The sequence below is a fragment of the Somniosus microcephalus genome, chromosome 16, assembly GCF_052327205.1.
Source record: "Somniosus microcephalus isolate GS21.2 chromosome 16, FLI_Smic_1.0, whole genome shotgun sequence".
Taxonomy (NCBI): Eukaryota; Metazoa; Chordata; class Chondrichthyes; order Squaliformes; family Somniosidae; genus Somniosus; species Somniosus microcephalus.
In genome coordinates this window covers 35992233-36010169 of record NC_141002.1, presented here as the reverse complement: position 1 = coordinate 36010169, position 17937 = coordinate 35992233, and the positions used below count along the sequence as shown (strand labels likewise).

Below are 17937 nucleotides of genomic sequence, written 5' to 3'. Positions count from 1 at the left end.
AGTTTGACAGCAGAAAATTCCTTTTTAAATGAAGAGGAAGAATGTGGCGCACTGTAAAGTTTAAAAAGTGAAATTAATGGAAATTTACCTTTAAATAGAAAAAGTGTTTTTTTTTGTATTTACAAAATGGTTCAAAAAAATGTGCATTTTATTTATCCCCAGTTTTCTACCTGCTCCACTACAGCCTCCCTTAGCCATGAACAGAAATTAGTCATGCTTCAGTGGTTTTGCGTCTATATTCTACTTGAACAGTTTCTGCTTAAAGAAGTGTCAAGACCACTCTTGTGGAACTAGTGAAGCTGTCCCAGCATTCATTTGGTATGATGCTCATGGAAATTTTAAACTAAAGTAATGAATTTTGATTTAGGAAATGTATCCTGCTGCTACAAAATTTGACAAACAAATATTCCAGTGATACCTTTAACAAAGAAGAAGAAGAAGATGGCACATCACTCCTTTTTAATGTGAACTCTGATCAAATTAACTTTAAAAGATTCCCACCCCATCTTGTTCATTTCTAAAATCTTACTTACCAGCACAATCCTTCTTGTTCCAATGCAATTTCTTCCCAGGAGGGCACACGCACTCATAACTTCCCATCGTATTGACACAACTATAGTCACAGCTCCCATTGTTAATACTGCATTCATCGATATCTGAGAAGACAAAAGAATTCCATTTTAGTGACTAGAATTAATATCTGGGGTGAGAGAAGCAGTTCCATTGTATTATTTATATATTCAGTGCTTGATGTATTATTCGATAAAAAAACAAACCTATTCCTTTATACAATTCATGTTATGGTTAAATAATATTATAGTAAATGGGCAACTGGGTCTGAGAATTAATTATTTAGTCTGTTACTTGATGATTCAGTAATACCAAGAAACAAGCCACACACCACTGTGCATTTAGGGGCAACTGGACCAGCACAAAATAATTTTAGTGTGGGACACTGAAGTGACAGACTTGAACAGAGAAACGAAACATCCTTTAACATGACCTCCATAAATTCCAACTTGTCCAAAATATAGCCGCCCCGTATCCTGGCCCACGTTTAAGTTCCATTTGGGCCTTTCTCTCCTCTTTCTTCCCCTTCCCCATATCTGGCCATGTCGCTTTCATCTCTCCCCTGTCAGATCCTCTGCACTCCCCACCCCCCTCACAATCCCTACTTCTCTGCCTTCCGTCTCACCTGCTACTGAGCCAGACTTGAATCCCCTTTGTATCTCTCTCTGCATTCTTCGATGGGCCCATCATGGCACCAGTCACTGCCTTAAGAGCACTAACCCAAACATCTCCATCCTGCTCTCTCACTAGTGTTGATCACTGACAAGGCCATCTCTGACCACTTTCTGCCAATCATCACCACCCCATTTCCCTACCCCCTTCCAACCCCAATTCCTTCTGCATTCACACCAGAGAAAGCTCTCTTGCAAGTTGCTTACAACCACACTCAAAATCTGTGCTGGCTAGCCTTTGGTCCTCCATTCACCACAATATTTCAATCTTTACTTCAATATTAATAAACATTTGGATGACACCTTATACTAATCATTGCAGTTTCAGTCCATGTGAATTATAATGCCACCCATCGCATTGAACAAACCTCCACAATGTGTCAGTCCATATAAAGTATAGCCTTTATGACACAAGCATTCGAAGCTTCCTGGATAATTGATGCATATGTGGTCACAAGTCCTTTCAAAGGAACACTCATCGATATCTAAAATTGGAGGAGAAAAGAAATGTTACCGTACAGATTAAAAAATAATCCTGTCAGATACCTTGGTGCATCTAATAAAGATACCACAGGACTAATACCTGCTCAATTTTCAAGTAGTGTACAATGAACAGAAGGAAATTACTGACATTTGGGATACTCACAACAGTAAGGTCAATTTTCTATACAAAGCTGGTCACAGAATAAGCAGAACTTCAGTGGGAACAACGAGACTGAAATGCACTGAACATCAGAACAAGAAATGGCATACTGGTTTGGTCAGTTCACTGGCATCCACTATTAAACTTGTTTTTTTTTCAAACCCTATGCATACAAAGTGTTCAAGCCCGATGGAGAAAAGCCTTATGGAATCTCACTAGTTTTACATTTAACAGCATCAGCATCTTCAGCTGCTCTTGATGCAGAAATTAACAAGCAAATTAGCACAACATATGGAAATGACCCAGTATTTGGAGCTCTGCTGCACTTGATTGAAAGTCCAAGACAAGACAGTGGGACAAAATTATATGCACAGCTGGTAACTGTGGACATGGTGCGAAGTGGTTCCAATTGGATGGAATTCCTTCCTGTGAACCATATAATACTTTGCAATAGCCAAATCACATTCTGACTGATAAAAATAGAAAATGGTGGAAATGTACAGTAGATCGATCAGCATCTGAAAGTTGATGTTTTAGGTGCGAACCTGCATTTCCATGGAAAAAACCCACAGAAAGCATGAACTTTTCTCCTTCAGCTGCTGACCTACCCACTTTCCAGAATTTGGGTGGGCTCAACAAGGTCAATCAAGTCAAAATCGCGTGGGTTGGCTAGAACTCGATGGAGGCGAGACTACAACCCCAAAAGTTGTAGTCCCGACTCCTCAATGAAAATCCAGCCCATTGAGTATAAGTAAAGTGAACCAGTGGGTGAAGCATTCCTATGTATATAAAGCTTGCGCACAAAAACAACCCAGATCATATATGTAGAATACAAGTGGATTTCTTAGCTCATTGTTCTGTTCTCAACATTCTGGGACTGGTGTTTCTCTGAATGAAAATGAAAGGCTATTGTTGGGGAAGCTTCTCATTACATCCTGGGACTGATGCGATGTAGCAGATGTTCTCTAAAATGGTCATTATTGGTGCCAATAAACCTGTGATTTTCCCCTGAAATAGGTACGGCCTCCCCTCTCCTCTGATAACCCAGGAGGTAGATTTACCACCTGAAATGTTACTAAGTCATGTGAACCAGGAAGACTTTGGGTTCGGGTTTTCTGTCGCATTTCAAGCAAAGTTACAGCATCGGAGCGGAATCAGTTCCAATAAAATTCCCATCCAATGTTGTGTTTAAAGCAACTGGTCAACTTTGTTTAAAAATACAAGCTTTCAATAAGGGGTATGCAGTGACTAGGAGATATGCCCGGGTTAGCATATTGTCCTTTCATGCCTTGGTTCTGGGTTTGAATATAGATCAGACTGATGGAATAGGGGAATTTTAACTAACACTGCCTGGCAGGAACAGGGTGGGTGTGCAGATAAAATAATTGCAAAGACTTACTGCCCCATTCTTTGGCGATTCCCGCTTGTCGCCATCTAAACGGAGCACTTTATTTTTAGGTTGCTGAGCTGCCCGCCCTGGTTTCCCAACCGAGAGTTAAAATCCACTCTCCTCTCTTTGCAGACTCCAAGTTAAAGGGGTTTGCATAGGCTGGGCCACTTTGTAGTTTGTGTTGTTTGTTAGCATTAAAGTGTCCAGATTTTGGCGCAAATTGGCACTGAATTGCCAAACTCGCACAGATCTGGCATATAAATGGAAACAAAAATCACACTGGTGCAGTATAATTGAGTTGAAGAACATTGGTTGAGGTGGATTAGAAGGAGCTTTACTTTGCATTTGGTTGTGTTATAGATGACCTGGGAGTACTTTGTCCACACTGAGTGCCCAACATCAAAAAGGTTTCTGATTCCCAGCAGTGTTGTCCCTCAGCTTAACTAACACAAAATAATTTATACCGGATGTAAGCAAAGGAAATACTTGATGTTACTAACGATGACATTTAAGAGAAATTACAGCATTTTTTTCATGTAATCCAAAGCAATATAAAGAGCACATTAGTACTGATTCAAAATCTCAATGACTAGTAACTTACTCTTTAAGACACTTCAGTCAATAAAACCAGCTACTTAGCACTTTCTGGTCAATTCCCCCAGCAGCAATCAATAAATCAACTCCGCGCTGCTTTGCCCAAAATAGCCATCAATTTACAAAGCTAGCAGAACAGAATAAAATATTATTAATGACAAACTGTGTCTGGAGTTAATTACAGAGCAAACTCCCTCCGTGAGTGGTGTGGGTGTTAATGCCCATGAGAAACAGACTGCTGATACTGCACTGCTTTGTCTGGTAGCAGCTGCTCCCAATAAAGTTGCCCAAGGGGGAAGAAGCCACTATTAAGTCCAAAACCCTGCTCCTAGTTCCTGTGGTTTTTCTTTGCCCTATCTAAACCAATTACATTAATTATAGAAATGCACATCATGGGATTAAACAGAGGGTGCATTTCGGGGGGAGAAAACTAACAGAGCCAGATATTGGATGAGCATTATTAACCGTTCAGAGGTAGCTATTGTTTTCTTTTGAATTAGTTACATGCTATCCATTTAATGGCAAAATGTGAAAAATCTACAACTGAAAGGGAGGTTACATTTGCACAATGAACAGTAATAGACAGTATGATGGTGCCCAATAAGTTTTCAGTGTTTACAATGTCGGTGTTATGTATAACTCCATACCTGTGGTCACTAGGTGGTGCTCATCCCTATTCCTCCAACCAAGCTAAAAATGTGCTCCAATCTCTACTCAACAGAGAAACTGTGGCTATAAATCACCTCACTGAAATTTGAGACAAAAACTAATTTTTCACTTACGTCTGCCTGCTCCGGTATCAGCCCTGGCAAAAAATCTCCCTATGAGCATGCCCTCCTACTCGGGCTCTCTTCACCTGCTTGCCCACTCCCCATTTCCTGCTCTGGTACCATCAGTCCGGCCTCATGCTCAGGACTCTCCTTGATGTCCTCTGCTCTCCTGCAATGAGTATTGGCCTCTCCTTGCCCACCCACTGAGTGCTGCTTCCCACTCAGGCCTGCTCTCTGCTCCGCTGTCATTACTGTGGCCTCCCACCCAGGCTTGCTCAGGCTCTTTTTTGTTCTCCTCAATCTGCTGCTATGAGCATTCAGCTCTCCTCGTCTGCCTGCTGAGTGCACTCTCTAACTGGGCTCCTTTTACCCATTCCCTGCTCTCCTGTTAGTGCCTCCCACTTGGACTCTGCTTGCTTGCCCATACACTCTACTGGCCTGCGAGTGTGGCCTTTCTCTTGACGTCTGGTGTTCTCCTTGCCCCATTGCTGACAAAAGATACCCTATAACTGTGGAGTCCTTCTCAGGCCCCAGTGTACCCCTTCCCAAAAATGTATAAGTATCCTCACAATTTAAAAGAACTACAGCTTGCCCAAGGCCTTGCTTCCTCTGAAAATGCCACCTCAAATTTGGTCCCTGTGCTGGCCTCATTCCCCAGAATTTTTCAATTCCCTGAAAATTTAAAATTGCTGCACTCTTACAAATATTGTGGTTCTCCTAAAAATGCTCCCTTAATTTGGGGGATCAGGCCCTACATTTCTCATCACCCATCCATTCTGTGCTGCAGTGGCATGCTTGTCCAAACACCCCTTTGCCATGGCCCCCTATTTTATTAAAAATCTTGCATAGGGTTCATACTCCATTGAAAACTACAATGTAAACATTTCCTACAGGAATTGCAATGGTAAAATGTATTGATGATCTGTCACACCACTATGTGGCACTAGTATTCCCAATGATAAGTGATAATACTGAACTGCAACTATGATTTTCATACTACCCTGTAGTAGATGGTGCATTTATGGGAATTCCAATGTTACATGACAACATTGATCTATAACCATTACCTGTCACTCCACTAGGTAGTGCTGTATTATCTTGATCCTCAATGCATCAGTAAAAATCCCACAATATAATTTAATAAAAATTGAATTTGACTTATTCAAGCACTGGAAATTACTGACTCTGATGTTATCCCCTTCAGGCATAAACAATCCAATTGGCATAAAAAACTGTATTTTCCAACTCACCGAGAACAATGCCATTGGAGGCGTCATTTTGCAGTTGTAATTTAATCTCGGGGTTTGTTTGACTTACATAATCAATGGGCAACCCTTCCTCAACCTCGAAGTATTGATTACTGTATTTAAATCTAGAGTATATTTGGACACCAAAGACTTGACAATTTAAAAAAGATGTTGTGCTCATGTTTTGATATGGAAACCAAAAATGGACATCGTATCGTTAAATGATTAATGAAACAACTTTTCATTCCAACCAAGGATGTAGTTTAGATTTTAAAAGAACCTTTAGATTTGGAGCCATCTCTTTTCTGCTAGTATGGTATGTATAGGGAGTAAAATGCAGTAACAAATATAGTGCTGTATCAACACTAATCAGGCTTCATCAGGCACACTGAATTAAGCTAATAAATTAGATCTCCAGTGTGGACCCAAATCAAGAGATGACTTCTCTTCACTCATCTTCTGCCTTTGTAACTCCTCCCAAAAAATTAGTTCACTTTTTATTTAACATGTACACAAAAACTGCAACATAGTATATGTAAAAAGTTCATAATTCATTGCAGCTCTGATTTTAAAATGGTTGCAAACGATAAGTCTCCCTCTTCACAGTAGAAATAGACTTGTTTTTCAAACTATTTCAATTTTGCCCCAAAAGTTGAGTGTTGGGGGGGGGGTTAGGGGGTGGAGATTAATTGACAGACTGTCAGTATAATCTAAGATAACCTTGGTTAATAGGGGAAGCACCATGGAGTCCCAGTATGCTGAAATGTAAGATGTGGGGTGAGTTCGCAATCTTCCTTACCCTTAACCAATGCACTGAGATTCCTCCCAGCCATGCTGTTGTGTGGAGGTGATGAATGAAGGCCACAGGAATAGAAAGCCTCCTGAGCTGATCACACATACCTCTCAGTGACTGGATTATGAAGGCCAGTGGTAGAGGTCGAGGAGTAGGTCATCCCCCACCCCCACTTTCTCAGCTAAGGATGGTGCTTGGCATGGGGGAGACCCCAAGAAAGGGGATGGGTAGGGAAAAAACAAGAATGAAAGACCTTGCATTTATATACAGCCTTTCATGTCCTTAGGACATCTTAAGGCACTTTACAGCCAATGAATTACTTTTGAAGTGTAGTCACTTTGTTTGGCGTTGGTTGAGGGATAGATGCTGGCCAGGGCTCTGGCAGAACTTCCATGCTCTTTCAATAGTGCCATTGCCATCCACCCGAGAATGCAGATGGGAACTCCTTTTAACATCTCATCCAAAAAATAAAATGCAATCCAATATGAATCACCATCTATGTGAGGTGGGAGGCTAAAAGGAGAAATTGGAGAATGAAAAAAAAAGAAAAAATATGATAGCCACATCAGAAACATTCACAGCAAAAATATCTTGTAATTTGCTTTGCCTTGAGGTGGGTTGTCAATACGTCTACAGAGATATCCAAATACGTTTTAGAAATTATGGCGAGTTGCCTCTTATTTCCACCACACAACTGCAAGAAACAGAAACCACATCTGAAGAGCGCCACATCGAGTATGCACACTCTCACCACGCATAAACAGTGAGTGTTGGTTTATAGTGTCCTCCTGAGGCCTGTTTGTCCTATCATTAAATTCAAATTGAAACCAGATTTTTTTTGAAATGCACAGCACTATGCTGCTTGAAAAAAGTTCAAAATATCACTGCATCGCAACTTGTTGCTTTGTAAATTCATATCGGCTAACATTTAATGCGGTGTAAACTCAAGATTTTCACTTACATAACATTTCTGGTTTGTGTCAAGGTTTTCCTTCAAGTGTATTTTTTTTTCTTGTCAAGGTGAAGGATCTCAGTGCTAGGAGAGCAAGCTCTTTTTTCACTTTTGTCACAGTGTTCAATTAACCCCACAAACAAAGCAAAGCCCCCGTGCTCTGTGCAGCCAAATGCTATAAACCACTGGTATAGGAAAGAGTACGCAATGAGTACAAGTCTATTTTGAAGGAGAGCCCTGATGAGCTAGATCCCTATTTGCAGTTCTGCCGGGTTCTTCAGAAAAATTATATTTCTCTGTGAATGGTTTCTGCCTTATAACTTGCTGTTGCTGCTGTTGTGTTTTGTGTTCATGCCCGAGTATAAACAGGGCCACAGGCAAAAAAAAATTGGAATTATACACCCGCTTTCTAAATGCTGCCTCCACTCCTCCAGCAGTATGCTTTTCTAGGTGGGTCTGGGGTATGTTCTAAACAAAATAATTGAATTTTAACTTTAAAAATAATATATTCTTGTTAGTTTGTTTTACACTTTTCTACTACACATTTCATAGTTTTTTAATATAAAACATAGAAAAAATAAATGACATTGAGATTTATCCATATTCAACAAGCCAACTAAATCAATATTTTCCTCAAATCTACTTGAATAACCACTACACTTCTTCCAAGGCATTTCTATCCTCTTCTCAGGAATACAATCACAACATCTAGGCTGCATGCAGTCATTGTGTTAGCGCTTGGTTTAATATACGTGAATGGAACGCATCTTCATTTTTCTGTCTTATTTCACTGCTCTAAATGATACTGCTTACAGTGCCCAAAGTCCAAATGCAACCCCAGTGAGTGCCTGATTTCAGCTGCATGGATTGAGGAAAGCACAGCACAGATGTTAGCTGCTTCTGAACGATGGAGAGAAAGAGAAAATCAAAGATTCATCCCTGTTTTCAAATCCCTTCAGGGCCTCGCCCCTCCATATCTCTGGAACCTCCTCCAGCTCTACAACCCTCCGAGATCTCTGCACTCCTCCAATTCTGACCTCTTGCTCATCCCTGATTTTAATCACGCCACCATTGACAGCCGTGCCTTCAGCTGCCTAGGCACTAAGCTCTGGAATTCCCTCCCTAAACCCCTCCACTTCTCTACCTCCCTCTCCGCCTTTTAAGACACTACTTAAAACCTACCTCCTTCCTGTCTTAATATCTCCTTATGTGGTTTGGTATCAAATGCTATTTGATAATGCTCATGTGAAGCGCCTTGGGATGTTTTACTACTTTAAAGACACTATATAAATGCAAGTAGTTGTTGTTGTTGTAAGTGCCAGTTCAAAGCAGCCTTGACAGATATTTGAAAATAGACAGCTGGGTAGAATATGGTCTCTCAATCAGAAATTAATGGGCCAGAAATTCGGGTCCCCACGGGCGGGTACGCGCTGTGTACTCACCCGTAAGGCCAACGGAAATGCCGGTTTCGCGCATGCACTGCACACGCGCTGGAAACCGGAACTTCCGTTCCCTTGAAGGAAGGGGTTCGGAGGTCAAACATGTGCGTCGGAGAGGCAGCGCGTACGCCTGGAACTTCCGATTTTTTTACAGGTTTCTCCGTTCGGGTAAGTCCCTAGCAGCTGCGCGTGGAAAAAGCAGGCGCAAGGCCTGCTTTTAACAAGGTAAGAGGTTAACTAAGTAAAATTAAAACATTTTTTCCACAGGTTTATCATTTTAAAATACTTTTAAAAAAGGTAAGTTTATTTTTAGCCCCGTTAAAAACTTCAATTAATTTTTTCAAAAATTTAAATTTTTGCTTAAAATAGTTAATTTATGTAATTTATAGTTATTTTAAAAATTTGATTTCTTTTAAAAATTTATTTGAAGTTTTATTTATTTTTTGGGGCTGATCTCTATTCATAGATTTGACAGGTCTTCCTGTCAAATCTATGAATGGAGATTCCCTGCTCAGATTGGCTCCCCGTGGCCCACGTGATCCAGGGGACGCTGCGAACTAACTACGCCCCGGGATACGCAAGCACTGCACACCGACAGCTGGAGGAGGCCCAGGATCGGAATCCCACGCGGGCCCACGGCACAATGGCAGGCGCGCTAGGTAAGTGCAGGTCGGGGGCCTTGCGCCCGCGGGAAGCCTCCAATCCGAATTTCTGGCCCAATATATTAGACCTGGGCTGGGGGCTTGGGGGGGGGGGCGGTGGGTAGTGAAGGAAGAAGAGAAGAACTTAAAGGAGAAAAAATAAAAAATCTTGAAGCAATAGCATGGAATGGGCTAGAATTAACGATGCAGCAGGTTCAACACTGGAACAAGGTATAGAGCTCATTAAATACATAGTAACAGCTGAGAATGACGTTAAAGTGGGTGATCCAGTAGATTATATGTTAGAGTAGGGAACAGAGATCTGAGTAAAGTCAGGTTTTAAGAATGCTAATATAGTTTTACAAGCGCTCACTGCCCTATCAGAGTGTATGTTATTATTGCTCTATGTTCTACAGTCTCTGCTGCATTGCAGGAATGGTTATAAACAGGGGTAATCATTGTATTATGCATGCTAGGATCTGTATAAACTGCGGTAATTTCTTCAGATTTTTCCAATTTCTTTGAGAAAACTACTTCATTGCATCGCATGATAGCACAACCATGATCAATTTGAGAGGAGCTGTATGGGCAAACCAATCCTCCTTCTCCAAGTCATGTTACAGAAGGGCATCACTGCCACCTATTCAAAGTATTCATGTTTACCAGTAAACAATGCAGTTTAAATCCATTTCCTCACGGCTGAAAATTTATGAAATGTGTTAACAATTGTTAGTTTATTTTCAAGCTGAATTTACTCAATGTTCCTGGCAGTTATTCCTTGAGACCATCAATCTCAAATAGCACATGATGCTGCACAGAATCAGAAACAAAATCAAGTGTCAGGAGGTGAAAACATCAAAATTAAAGAATGTAACCAAGAGTTACAGATCAATTTATATTTTTATTGAACTGGTCATTTATTTCATTGCTGTTTGTGGGACCTTGCTGTGCACAAATTGGTTCCCATGTTTCCGATATTACAACAGTGACTACACTTTAAAAGGTCATTTGTTGGTTGTAAAGTGCTTAGTACTGAGGTTGTGAAAGGCGCTGTATAATGCAAGTTATTTTGTTTGCTCTCCCTCCAATACTGTCCTGTTCTTAGAGGCTCTTTTCCCCTCTAAACTTTCCCCAGTTCATACAGCCACTCTCCCTCCCTCAGTTTTCTGCTTCAACACCTCCACTTCACAGAGTCACTCTTTCCCTCTCTTTTGCTGTGCGCAAATTGGCTGCTGCGTTTCCTACTTTATAATGGTGACTACACTTCAAAAGTACTTCATTAAGTAAAACGCTCTAAGAATTCTTTCTCTCCTTCTTTCTCCTAAGTATTTTGTTCCTAATTCACACTATGCAACATGGTGCCAAAACACTGATGTCATTTAAAGAGGTTGCTCCCTTGGTGGTTAGTAGAATTATCATCAGTAAATTCTACATGCAGCAAATGAACACGACTTCCATTAAAATGAATGGATCTGCGCATTGTACTGTGGAACCCACAAGATGATTTGAACTGACCCATTGTATAAAATAGGGGATGTGAAGAACTTCATTATCATTAATTTAACACTTTAACTTTTTAAATGAAATTGTTTTGTTCTGGTTAGGGAAAGAGGATACCGCTGAAACACTGTGAATACCAGAACGCACGATATTGATCTCTTTTTCCAGGTTATTCCCTTATGGTATTACAGAATCATATAGAAATCATCGAATCTTTCAGCCCATCGTGCCTGTGCCGGTATTTTGAACGAGCTATCCAATTAGTTCCACTCCCCTGCTCTTTCCCCATAGCCTTGAAATTTTCTTCCCCACAAGTATTTGTCTATTTGCATTTTGAAAGTTACTATTGAATCTGCTTCCACCATCCTTTCATGCAAAAAAAAAGGTGGAACCTGGGGAAGCTGCAACACAGAACTACATGCATGCTAAACAATGGAAGCAGCATGCTATAGACAGAGCTAAGCGATCCCACAATCAACGGATCAGATCAAAGCTCTGCAGTCCTGCCACATCCAGTCGTGAATGGTGGTGGACCAGTAAACAACTGATGGGAGGAAGAGGCTCCATGAACATCCCCATCCTCAATGATGGCGGAGCCCAGCACGCGAGTGCAAAAGACAAGGCTGAGGTGTTGGCAACCATCTTCAGCCAGAAGTGCTGAGTGGATGATCCATCTTGGCCTCCTCCTGAGGTTCCCACCATCACAGAAGCCAGTCTTCAGCCAATTAGATTCACTCCACATGATATCAAGAAACGGCTGAGTGCACTGGATACAGCAAAGGCTATGGGCCCCGACAATATTCCGGCTGTCGTTCTGAAGACTTGTGCTCCAGAACAAGCTGTGCCTCTAGTTAAGCTGTTCCAGTACAGCTACAAGACTGGCATCTATCCGACAATGTGGAAAACTGCTCAGGTATGTCCTGTCCACAAAAAGCAGGACAAATCCAATCCGGCCAATTACCGCCCCATCAGTCGACTCTCAATCATCAGCAAAGTGATGGAAGGTGTTATCAACAGTGCAATCAAGCTGCACTTACTCACCAATAACCTGCTCAATGATGCCCAATTTGGGTTCTGTCAGGACCACTCGGCTCCAGACCTCATTACAGTCTCGGTCCAAACATGGACAAAAGAGCTGAATTCCAGAGGTGAGGTGAGAGTGACTGCCCTTGACATCAAGGCAGCATTTGACCGAGTGTGGCATCAAGGAGCCCTAGTAAAACTGAAGTCAATGGGTATCGGGGGGAAAACTCTCCACTGGCTGGAGTCTTACAAAGGAAGATGGTTGTTGGAGGCCAATCGTCTCAGCCCCAGGATATCGCTGCAGGAGTTCCTCAGGGCTGTGTCCTAGGCCCAACCATCTTCAGTTACTTCATCAATGTGGTAAACCACTGTTATTGTTGTTCACCGTTGTTGTTGTTGTTGCACACTGTTGTACCTATGCATGCCTCAGCATGTCTCTGCTGGCTCCGCCCCTGGCTCCACCCACAGGCCCAGGAATAAAGGTGACTGCTCTGCAGCCCCCTGCCTTCTTGGAACCCAGTCAACCACGAGAGGCATGCTCTGTTCTTTGCTAATAAAAGCCTTTAGTTACTCTCCTAACTCTCCGTCTTTTATGAGTAATTGATAGCGCATCAATTTTATTAGCAAAAACAAAATGTCGACAACAAACGCTGAGCAGCAGGAGCTGCTGTGAGCCCTCAGACCAACATGCCTGGACCTAGACCCCCAAGAAGCGGGTTCGGCTACCAAATTTGCGCATTGGCTGCGTTGCTTCGAGGCCTACCTGCAAGCCTCAACTGTGACCCTGGATGAAAACAAGCTGGAAATCCTGGCCTCAAAGGTGAGCCGCCAAGTTTATACAATAATCCAGGACGCGACGACCTACGCGGCGGCTATCGATCTGCTAAAAGGGCAATACGCACGCCCGGTAAATACGGTCTATGCCAGGCACCTCTTAAGATCCCGCAGACAGCAGCCCGGGGAATCGGTGGAGGCCTTCCTACGGGCACTACGGATACTCGGCCGAGCTGCGATTGCAAAGAAGTATCAGCCGCAGCACACACGGAGGGACTGATCCGAGATGCTTTCGTTGCGGGTCTAAGGTCCGACTACTCCCGGCAGAGACTGTTGGAAAAGGGAGAAATGGACCTGAGAAAGGCAGTGTCCCTCGCGCTCTCGCTCGACGCGGCCCACAGGAATATGGACGCCTTCTCCCCTAACCGCTCCGCAACGTGGACGCCACAACCTTGGGTCATGGGACCGCCACCTTCAACTGCTGCTGCGATGTCCAAGGCACAGAAATGTTATTTTTGTGGCCAGGCAAAACACCCCAGAGCACGCTGCCCGGCGAGAAACGCTATCTGCTCTGGCTGCGGGAAGAAAGGACACTATGTCAGCGCCTGCAAAGGTAAAACCGCTAACGCCAGCAGCGCCGCGTTTGAACCGTGGGGGCAGCCATCTTGTCCGCCATCTTGTGCTCCCCCAGCCACGTGGGGATCGGGATCATGGGCGCCGCCATTTTGTCCGCCATCTTGGACGTCTCCAACTTCAACCACGGGGGACCCGGACTCAACCACCGCCTCATCTGACGACCACATCGACCCGCTCGACCATACGCTGGCCTCCGTGACGCTGGACCAATCTCTCCCTCATCAACTGTCCAGGTCCATGATGGACATTATGGTAAACGGCCGCGCCACTACCTGCCTTTTTGACAGCGGGAGCACGGAGAGCTTTATCCACCCCGACACGGTGCGCAGTTACTCTCTCCCGGTCCTGCCGACGCGCCATCGGATCTCTTTGGCTTCCAAAGCCCAGTCAGCGGACGTCGTTGGCTACTGTGTAGTGACCCTTTCAGTACGGGGCACAGAATACAAAAATTTTAAACTTCTGGTCATGCCACATCTCTGCGCTGCCGTTCTACTGGGGTTGGATTTTCAGTGCCACCTTAAGAGTGTCACATTAGCGTACGACGGACCCCTCCCCCCACTCACAGTCTGCAGCCAGCAGCTTTTAAATCGCCCGCCGTGCACCATTTGCAGCCTCTCCACCCTTAAAGTCTCCCCCCCCCTCCTTGTTCGCCAACCTCACCCGCGACTGTAAGCCCATCGCTACCAAAAGCAGGCGTTACAGTGCCGGGGATAGGAGCTTCATTAAATCCGAGGTAGCGAGACTCCTGAAGGAAGGGATTATTGAAAGTAGCACCAGCTCATGGCGAGCACAAGTGTTGGTAGTGAAGACTGGCGAAAAACAGCACCTGGTTATTGACTACAGCCAGACGATCAATCGCTACACCCAGCTAGATGCATACCCACTCCCCCGCATATCTGACATGGTCAATCAGATAGCACAATACCGGGTGTTCTCGACGATTGATCTGAAGTCGGCATACCACCAGCTCCCCATCAGGGCTGAGGACCGCCAGTACACAGCTTTTGAAGCTGACGGTCGTCTCTACCACTTCCTCAGAGTTCCCTTCGGCGTCACCAACGGGGTTTCAGTCTTCCAACGGGAGATGGACCGGATGGTTGACCAGAACGCGCTCCAGGCCACTTTCCCCTATCTAGACAACGTCACCATCTGCGGCCACGACCAGCAAGACCACGATGTTAATCTAGAGAAATTCCTCCGTACGGCCCAACGGCTGAACCTAACATACAACAAGGACAAGTGTATGTTTCGTACCATGCGCCTTGCCATTCTTGGCTGTGTAGTGGAGAACGGAGTCATCGGCCCCGACCCCGACAGGATGCGCCCCCTTATGGAGCTCCCCCTCCCCCACTGCCAAAAAGCACTGAAGAGATGCCTAGGGTTTTTCTCGTACTATGCTCAGTGGGTGCCCAACTATGCGGACAAAGCCAGACCCCTCATCAAGTCCACCTCCTTCCCCCTGACAGCAGAGGCCTGTGCAGCCTTCACTCTCATAAAAAGAGATATTGCAAGGGCCACGATGCACGCAGTGGATGAGTCCATCACTTTCCAAGTGGAGAGCGACGCACCCGACTTTGCCCTAGCTGCAACCCTTAACCAGGCGGGGAGACCCGTGGCCTTTTTCTCAAGGACCCTCCAGGGCCCCGAGATTCGACACTCCTCTGTCGAAAAGGAGGCCCAGGCCATTGTGGAAGCTGTGCGACATTGGAGGCATTACCTGGCCGGAAAACGATTTACCCTGCTCACTGACCAGCGTTCAGTAGCTTTTATGTTTAATAATAAGCAGAGGGGCAAAATCAAGAATGACAAGATCTTGAGGTGGAGAATCGAACTCTCCACCTACAACTACGATATCTTGTACCGGCCCGGGAAACTCAATGAGCCCCCAGATGCCCTATCACGTGGTACATGCGCCAACGCGCAGGTTGATAGACTGAAGACCCTCCACAATGACCTCTGCCACCCGGGGGTCACCAGGTTTTTTCACTTCATCAAATCCCGTAACCTGCCCTACTCCATCGAGGAGGTCAGGACCATGACTAGGAACTGCCAAATCTGTGCCGAGTGCAAACCGCATTTTTATAGGCCAGACAGAGCAAGCCTGATCAAAGCCACGCGCCCCTTTGAACGGCTGAGCGTCGATTTTAAAGGGCCCCTCCCCTCCTCCGACCGCAATGTGTACTTCCTCAACATAATTGACGAGTACTCCCGTTTCCCGTTCGCCATCCCTTGCTCAGACATGACCAGTACCACGGTCATTAAATGTCTGAATGACCTCTTCGCCTTGTTCGGTTTCCCTAGCTATATCCATAGCGACGGGCTCATCATTTATGATCGACGAACTTCGGCAGTACCTGCTTGCGAGAGGTATTGCTACAAGCAGGACCACCAGCTACAACCCCCGGGGGAATGGCCAGGTGGAAAGGGAGAATGCGACGGTCTGGAAGGCAGTCCTTTTAAACTTGAAATCTAAGGGCCTTCCGACCTCTCGCTGGCAGGACGTCCTCCCTGCGGCGCTCCATTCCATTCGGTCACTGCTCTGTACAGCCACCAATGCCACCCTTCACGAGAGAATGTTCTCCTTCCCCAGGAAGTCCACATCGGGGATCTCGCTACCGACATGGCTGACTTCTCCAGGACCCGTCCTACTGTGGAAGCACGTGAGGTCCCATAAGACGGACCCCCTGGTCGAGAGGGTGAGCCTCCTCCATGCCAACCCTCAGTATGCTTACGTGGTGTACCCGGACGGGCGGGAGGACACAGTCTCCACACGAGATCTCGCACCTTCGGGTGCCCCTGAAACACTACCATTGCCATCCACCACTACCCACAACCCAACGCCGCTAGACGGCATGCCGCAGCCCCAGGACCCGTCATTGACCACCCAACCACTCAATGAGACGCCAGATTCAACGTTGGATGCTGCACCATCACCGCCGCCACCACGACGATCAGGACGGCATACAAGGCCACCTGATAGACTTACTTACACGAACCTTTAGCACACTTCACCCCGCTGGACTCAATTTTAAACAAGGGGTGAATGTGGTAAACCACTGTTATTGTTGTTCACCGTTGTTGTTGTTGTTGCACACTGTTGTACCTATGCATGCCTCAGCATGTCTCTGCTGGCTCCGCCCCTGGCTCCACCCACAGGCCCAGGAATAAAGGTGACTGCTCTGCAGCCCCCTGCCTTCTTGGAACCCAGTCAACCACGAGAGGCATGCTCTGTTCTTTGCTAATAAAAGCCTTTAGTTACTCTCCTAACTCTCCGTCTTTTATGAGTAATTGATAGCGCATCAATCAATGACCTTCCCTCCATCATAAGGTCAGAAGTGGGGATGTTTGCTGATGATTACACAGTGTTCAGTTCCATTCGCAATTCCTCAGATAATGAAGCAGTTTATGCCTGCATGCAGCAACACCTGGATGATGTTCAGGCTTGGGCTGATAAATGGCAAGTAACATTTGTGCCACACAAGTGCCAGGCAATGACTATCTCCAACAAGAGAATGTCTAACCACCGCCATCAAGCCCTGTCTAATCTAATCCCATTTTCCAGCACTTGGTCCGTAGCCTTGTATGCTATGGCATTTCAAGTGCTCATCCAAATGCTTCTTGAATGTTGTGAGGGTTCCTGCCTCTACCACCCTTTCAGGCAGTGAGTTCCAGATTCCAACCACCCTCTGGGTGAAAAAGTTTTTCCTCAAATCCCCTCTAAACCTCCTGCCCCTTACCTTGAATCTATGCCCCCTTGTTATTGACCCCTCTACTAAGGGGAAAAGTTCCTTTCTATCTACCCTATCTATGCCCCTCATAATTTTGTACACCTCAATCAGGTCCCCCCTCAGCCTTCTCTGCTCCAAGGAAAACAACCCCAGCCTGTCCAGTCTTTCTTCATAGCTGAAGCGCTCCAGCCCAGGTAACATCCTGGTAAATCTCCTCTGCACCCTCTCCAAAGCAATCACAACCTTCCTATAGTGTGGCGACCAGAACTGCACACAGTACTCCAGCTGTGGCCTTACCAGCGTTTTGTACAGCTCCATCATAACCTCCCTGCTCTTATATTCTATGCCTCGGCTAATGAAGGCAAGTATCCCATATGCCTTTTTAACCACCTTATCCACCTGTTCTGCTGCCTTCAGGGATCTATGTACATGCACACCAAGGTCCCTCTGATCCTCTGTCTTTCCTAGGGTCTTACCATTCATTGTGTATTCCCTTGCCTTGTTAGTCCATCCAAAATGCATCACCTCACACTTTTCAGGGTTAAATTCCATTTGCCACTGTTCCA

General features: G+C 45.0%; 1 protein-coding gene across 2 annotated transcripts in view; it reads right to left on the bottom strand.

Annotated features, from left to right (window-relative positions):
* The window catches only part of scube1 (signal peptide, CUB domain, EGF-like 1), a 489492-nt gene that overhangs the window by 78695 nt on the left and 392860 nt on the right, over window positions 1–17937 (bottom strand). For both annotated transcript variants that reach the window (XM_086008801.1, XM_086008802.1), the window contains 2 exons: window positions 1610–1726; window positions 534–656 (listed from right to left, as the gene is read on the bottom strand). In XM_086008801.1, coding sequence (XP_085864927.1) covers window positions 534–656; window positions 1610–1726 — 240 coding nt within the window. The remainder of the gene's footprint in view (window positions 1–533; window positions 657–1609; window positions 1727–17937) is intronic.